Genomic DNA, 6,056 nt, shown 5'->3' with positions numbered 1-6,056 from the left:
AGAGAGTAGAGAGAGAGAGGTAGAGAGAGAGAAAAAGAAGAGAGAGTGTGTGGAAAAGGTAGAGGGAGAGAGAGAGAGAGGAGCGGATGTAGGATGCGATGCGATGAGCGTGGTTGGTAGGTCCAGGGATGGGCGGTTGGCGGCAGCGGCAGCGGCGGCCGATGCACAGAGAGCGGGGAGAGGGGAAGCCGGCTGGCCCCCTGACCGCGGGTGTCGCCTCCCTACTCGGCGAGGAGCAAGAGGAGAGAGCGAGGGGATGGATCAAGGGCGATGGAGCTGAAGGTCGCCCGGGAGCGTTGGTGTTGGTGGTGGGGGTGGTGTTGGTCGAGGGTGGTGGTGATGGTCGCTTGCCAAAGAGGGCGTGGCGCGCGCGGCCGAGGACGGCGTGTTGGTTGGCCGTTTGCCCGATGAGAGCAATTCAAGTTCCTCTGGTTGCCGTCGAGGCTCCTTTTTTCCCACTCGACTCGAAGACACAAAGAGAGGCAGGCGGGCAGGCGGCAAAGCCTGCAGGGCCGACGCAAGCAGGCCAGGCAGGCAGGCAGGCAGCCTACGCGTCCGTTGGCACGGGTGGGGGCCCTGGCAGAGTGGCGCGCCGAGCGTTTGTTGGCAGAGTCGAGAGAGGAGGTGGCGAGGATGGCGAGTGCGGCGACCAGAACAAGACGAGAAGAAGCACAACGACGACGACGATCTCGACGACGAAGAAGATGACGGCGGGCGGATGGATGGATGGATGGGGGAATGCCTGGAATGGGCAGGATGGCAGACCAGCAGGCAGGCATTCCGGGCCGACCTGACCAACACGGCTCAAAGTTACGACATCAGCCAGGAGGGCAGCCCCGCAGGCCCCGCCAGCCGGCCAGCAGGTGTTGGTCGGCCACCCAACAGGCAGCAGGGCAGGCGGGTCGGGGCTCGTGTGCCTGGATCGCAGGCGGGGGACCCTCGCCTCGCTCTCTCTCTCGCCTTTGCTTGCTTGGCTTTGGTGGGCCGCCAAGCAAAGCGTCACCCGCGGCCTTGAGGGAGAAAAAACCAAGAGGCAGGCCGGCCCAGGCTAGGCAGGGTGCCTGCCCGCCCGCCCGCGCGCCCGCCTGGTCGTCTCGAGGGCCAAGGTTCAACCTGGGGCCTCTGTTTCATCCGTCTTCGTCGTCGTCGTCGTCGTCGTCGTCGTCGTCGTCGTCGTCGTCGTCGTCGTCTTCGCCGCCTGCCTGCTGCCGTCGTCTCGATGGCGCGGCTCTCGATCAAACCATCGACCCGGCATCCGCCCAATCCGCCTCCTCTAACGGCATTGGCTGCGTTGCCGCCGCATCGACCGGCCGGCCGTCGGATGTCCTGTCCTGTTCTTGATTGCCTGCCAGTCCAGCCTTGTTGACGAGGCTTTCCATCCGCCCGACGCTCGCTCGCTCGCCGACCATCAACCGGACTGCCTTGGGCTCGCAGTCGTCGTTGCACGCGAGGCAGGCCACGGCGGGGGTGCGGGTCGAATCGTGGATCGGGCTCCGATCGAAGGGATTGCCCGATGAAAAAGAAGGGGACCCGCTGCTCTGGCCAAGCGTGCGTTGGTGCCGCCCGCCTGGCTTAGCCAACAAAGACGTACGTTTGGCCCTTGTGGAGGTTGGACAGGCTCTGTGCCCCGCCGCCGCCTCTGAGCGGGGCCTCGAAGTGCTCTCTGTCGTTCCTTCCTTCCTTCGGCGGTCCTCGGCCTCTCCGGCTCCCACCAACCACCATCCTCACTCAGCCACGAGCGAACGTCCTAACCGCCACGTCTTCTTCCCCCAATCGCAGTCGCACCCACAAGCTCGCCCTTCCGACCACCAACCCTCACGCCGCTTCGCAGCTTCCTCGGTCGTCCCGTCATCGCCGCTGCCTGCAACCTCGTCGCTTGGCAACCGCAAGCCACCCCTCAATCGCCCTCACCCCCCTTCAATCACCGCCTCGATCCCCGGCCCGGCCCGGCCCGACCCACCCACCATGCTCGGCCACGCATCCCGCCAGGCGGCCGCCGTGCCCCTCCGCTCCTCGTCAGCACCTCGCTCCCTGTCCCCCCTGCTCCGCACACAGCCACACACTGCCGCCGCAGCTCGAGGCCGCTTCCTTCACTCCCGCCCATCCCCGTCCTCGTCCTCGTATACCCAGCCACCCCGCTCCCAGGCCCTCTTCTACTCCGTCGCGCTCGGCGCCGGCGTCGCCTGCTGGTGGGCCACCTCCACCACCGTCCACAACGATGTCGCGCAGTCAGTCGCGACCGAGGCAGACATCACCCTCACCACACCCTCACAGCAGGACCAGATGCGCCAGCGCGCAATCAACCAGGGCGTCTACGCCTGGGGCTCGAATCGGTGCGTTTGCCTGTCCTCCCCGTCTCTCCTGCGCTCCTCACGCCTACGCCGTTCGCCGCTCCTCTATCCAACCGTGCGCGCGCTGACACGCTGTTGCAATCCTTTTGGGTCACGTCCCAACGTCCAACCCGGGTCTCCTGGCTTCTCATTGGCCCCTCCACGGTCGCCACACCCTGCAGGTACAATGTCGTCGCGCCCGATGCGCCCCAGGTCACCCTCGTCCGCTCCCCTCGCTCCATCCCCTTTTTTGACGGCGTCGCGCTGCGCGACATTGCCCTCGAGGAAAAGCACGGCGTCGCAGTAGACGCAAACGGAGACGTCCTCCAGTGGGGGCTCGGCTTCTTTGACCCGGCCTCGCGCCAGTCGACCGCAATCGAAGACGTGCCCCTCGGCCGACGCCGCGAAAAGGTCTACGCCAACGCCGTCGCCCCCGTCGGATCCATGGCTTCCCAGCCCCTCTTGCCCGTCCGCACCCTCGTCGGCAAGGACATTGTCAAGGTCACGGCAACCGAGGACAAGGTCTTTGCCCTCTCCAAGGACGGCAAGGTCTACGCCTTCTCGGCCGTGCAGCAGCTCCAGGCTCCTCGCAAGCCGGCATCCTGGAGCGCCAACCCGCTCTCGCTCTTTGGCCTCCTCTCGGCCTCGACCATCGACCACGAGATCCTGCAGCCCGCGCCCTCGTCGGCCTTTGCCAGCGGCGAGCGCGTCGTCGACGTGGCCGTCGGCAACAACCACCTCCTCGCCCTCTCGACAAAGGGCCGCGCCTTTTCCATGCCCATCAACGCCGACGGCAACAGCTTCGGCCAGCTCGGCGTCCGCCGCGTCCTGCTCAACTCGCCCCGCACCCCAGACACCAAGCCCGGACACACCGAGGCCCTGCTCGAACCCAAGCTCTTTGCCGAGCTCGAGAGCGACTCCGGCCGACCCGCCGCATCGCTCATGGACGCCAACGCCCTGCCTCCTCCGTCGACCGAGAGCGGGCGCACCTCGAAGCCCTCGGCCGACGCTCCCGTCCAGACCGCCTCGGACCCCACGCCGGGCGCAAAGCCTCTCACCGAGTCCCCGGCCAGCATCCGCTACTGCACCACGCTGCACGAGATCCCCGCGCTCAAGAACATCAACATCGCTCAGATCGCCGCGGGAGCCGAACACTCGCTGGCCCGCACCCACGACGGCCGCGTGCTCGCCTGGGGCCGCCAGACGCACGGCCAGGTCGGCCTGGGCTCGCAGGTGGCCATCGAGTGCGTGCCCGTGCCCTCCGAGGTCGTCCTCACCCGCTCCTTTCCCAACTCGAGCTCCGAGGTCAGGGCAACGTCGATTGCCGCCGGCGGCGACAACTCGTTCATCATGACGACGCGGCGCGAGCCCGGATCGCTCGGCATGGGCCTCAAGATCGACCTCCTCGCCGTCGGAAAGGGTCAGTGGGGCACTCTCGGAAACGCAATGTGGAGCCAGGTCGCCTCGCAGCCGGCGCGCGTCAAGACCGTCTCTGGACTGATGGAATGTGAGTCGGCGCGGCCAAGCTCGTAGCCTTCCTTGGTTAGCTCGCGTACTGACCGATCCGCTCGCCGGCACTCCCTTCTCCCCCATCACGATGCGGCAGTCTCGGAGCTGACGAACAAGACGTGAGTGCCCTGCCCTGGCTCCTGACCGCCGACCACGGTCGTCGCTTTCTGACTAACCCGTCCCTCCCCTCTCGATCGCAGCCACCCGGTACCGATCTACTCGCTGAGCATCGGCAAGCCAGGCCACTGCGCCCTGGTGCTCGACACGGTGGAGGCGGCGGGCCACGCCGCCTTTGGCCGCGACGTGATGGTGTGGGGCGCGAATGCGGCCTTCCAGCTGGGCACGGGCAAGCGATCCAACCTGGCCGTGCCGCAGCACCTCAAGCCCCTGCCCCCGCTGACGCCGCGACCGGGTCTCGACACCGACGCCGCCGCCGCCGACGCTGCCGCCGCCGCGCTGCTCGCACCGGCCGACCCGTCAGCACAGAAGCTGCGCGAGGCCGACATCAAGAGCGGCGCCCTGACTCACATGCCCCACAATCGTCTCCAGCTCGCCAGCAAGACAAAGGCCGACACCCGCATCCCTGCCGCCGTCGAGACCATCAGCCAGCAGCAGCAGCCGTCGCAGAAGAACGCCGGTAAGGTCAAGAAGAACCAGACGGTCGAGGAGACGATCAAGGCCGGTACGGTTTCCACAGTTGTATTCTGGAAGGTCGAGCCGTGAGAGGCCGCCCTTGCTGTCGGCTTTCCCCCTGTTGTCGTTGGACTGTCGCAAAGAGATCTGTATTGCCGTTGCAGGAATGCTCCGCTTTGGTGTCACTGTGTGCTCGTCTGATGGTCCAACAGCGTGAGGACAAATGCAGGGTGCGAGGACACAGAGGCAAAGGCACCCTTCCAAGCCGGCATCGAGATTCTTCATGGCCCCCTGCCACTTAGAGTTAGAAGGTGATCCCCAAACAAACAGGGTAGGGCCTCTTATTGAAAGTTGTAGATATCAATGAGGAGATCAAAAGCTTGGCTGAGCCCTACGGCAAGTGTCTTGGCCGTTGCTGAGAAAAACAGCCGGAAAGTTTTCAAAAACGAGTCAAAAACGACCAAAACACGCTGCCAAACCTGCCAGAGTGTACCAGCAGCCCATCTGAACGGTCCAATCTGTCACAGCTGCCTCAGAAAGGATACCAGTGAAGTCTCAGGGCATGTTGATAGGAACAAAGTCGAAATACCCTGGGAAAGGGGTGTCAGACAGAGCGTTTTCGCTCAGAAATCGGCAGAAATGCGACATATTGGCGTCGAAGGGGAGCGCCACCCCTCCTCAGCCTATATAGAAAGAAAGCCGCTGCCAAAGGCTACCCAACGCTGCAATCAGATCAACATTCCACCGCAAGGATGGGGAGAAATGGCAGAAGAACAGCTTCTACCCGCCTTCAATCCTTGCCCCAGCAGCAATTGCTCAGTCCACAGCGGTCCAATCTGCCAGCAGTCTGTACCATTTGAAAGCTGCAGTCAACAGCTTGGGTTAGGGTTAGAAGGTGATCCCCAAACAAACAGGGTAGGGCCTCTTATTGAAAGTTGTAGGGTTAGGGTTCCAAAGACCCCTGGCGCTTGCTTGACTGCCGCGTCGCTCGTCTCTGCTGGCCGGAGTGGACCCTGACGGGCCGCTGCTGGCCTGCCAGACGCGCTGAGCGGGCCCTGGTAATTCCAAAAGGGAGTACAAATTTAGACTTTTAGCCGAGCTGGTGGACCCTGTGACTACAACTTGGGGACACTCATGACTACACCTGGACACAGCCCATTACAGTCCAAGGCGTACGTGCAACTACAACTTAGGACACGGGCAACTACAGTTGGTCTACGTGCGACTACAACAGGGGACACGGCCGACTACAGCCTGTGAGACGACTACATCCGCTGATCACCCCTCACCACCAACACGTCCATGCCAACCATTGCCGTCACAGCCATCCAGCCACCGGCTGCAGCACCACCTGGTCCATCCTCCCCGCCGTCACCTCCATCATGAGCCAGGTCGCCTGCCCAGTCTGCCAGTTTGCCATTGCACGCAGCAACATCACTGCACACATCCGCCGACAGCATGCTGGTGTGCCTGTCAGCCCAGAGGCAGCCGCTGCCAGAGGTCTGGTTGCCTGTGGGTGCGGCCAGGTTGTTCTCAGTGCTGCTGCGCTCAAGCAGCACCAGGGGATCAAGAAGTGCGGTGAAA

The 6,056-nt window shown here is 64.1% G+C and overlaps 1 protein-coding gene across 1 annotated transcript; it reads left to right on the top strand.

Annotated features, from left to right (window-relative positions):
- Window positions 1-1,965: 1,965 nt before the first annotated feature.
- PFL1_04010 (uncharacterized protein) lies at window positions 1,966-4,562 on the top strand (the record flags this gene model as incomplete). Its single annotated transcript, XM_007881534.1, has 4 exons — window positions 1,966-2,333; window positions 2,513-3,837; window positions 3,937-3,958; window positions 4,040-4,562. 4 exons carry the CDS (start codon window positions 1,966-1,968, stop codon window positions 4,560-4,562), a joined length of 2,238 nt encoding a protein of 745 aa, XP_007879725.1.
- Window positions 4,563-6,056: the final 1,494 nt, after the last annotated feature.

Source organism: Pseudozyma flocculosa (assembly GCF_000417875.1).
Source record: "Pseudozyma flocculosa PF-1 unplaced genomic scaffold scaffold00013, whole genome shotgun sequence".
NCBI lineage: Eukaryota > Fungi > Basidiomycota > Ustilaginomycetes > Ustilaginales > Ustilaginaceae > Pseudozyma > Pseudozyma flocculosa.
This window is presented reverse-complemented; position numbering and strand designations above follow the sequence as displayed.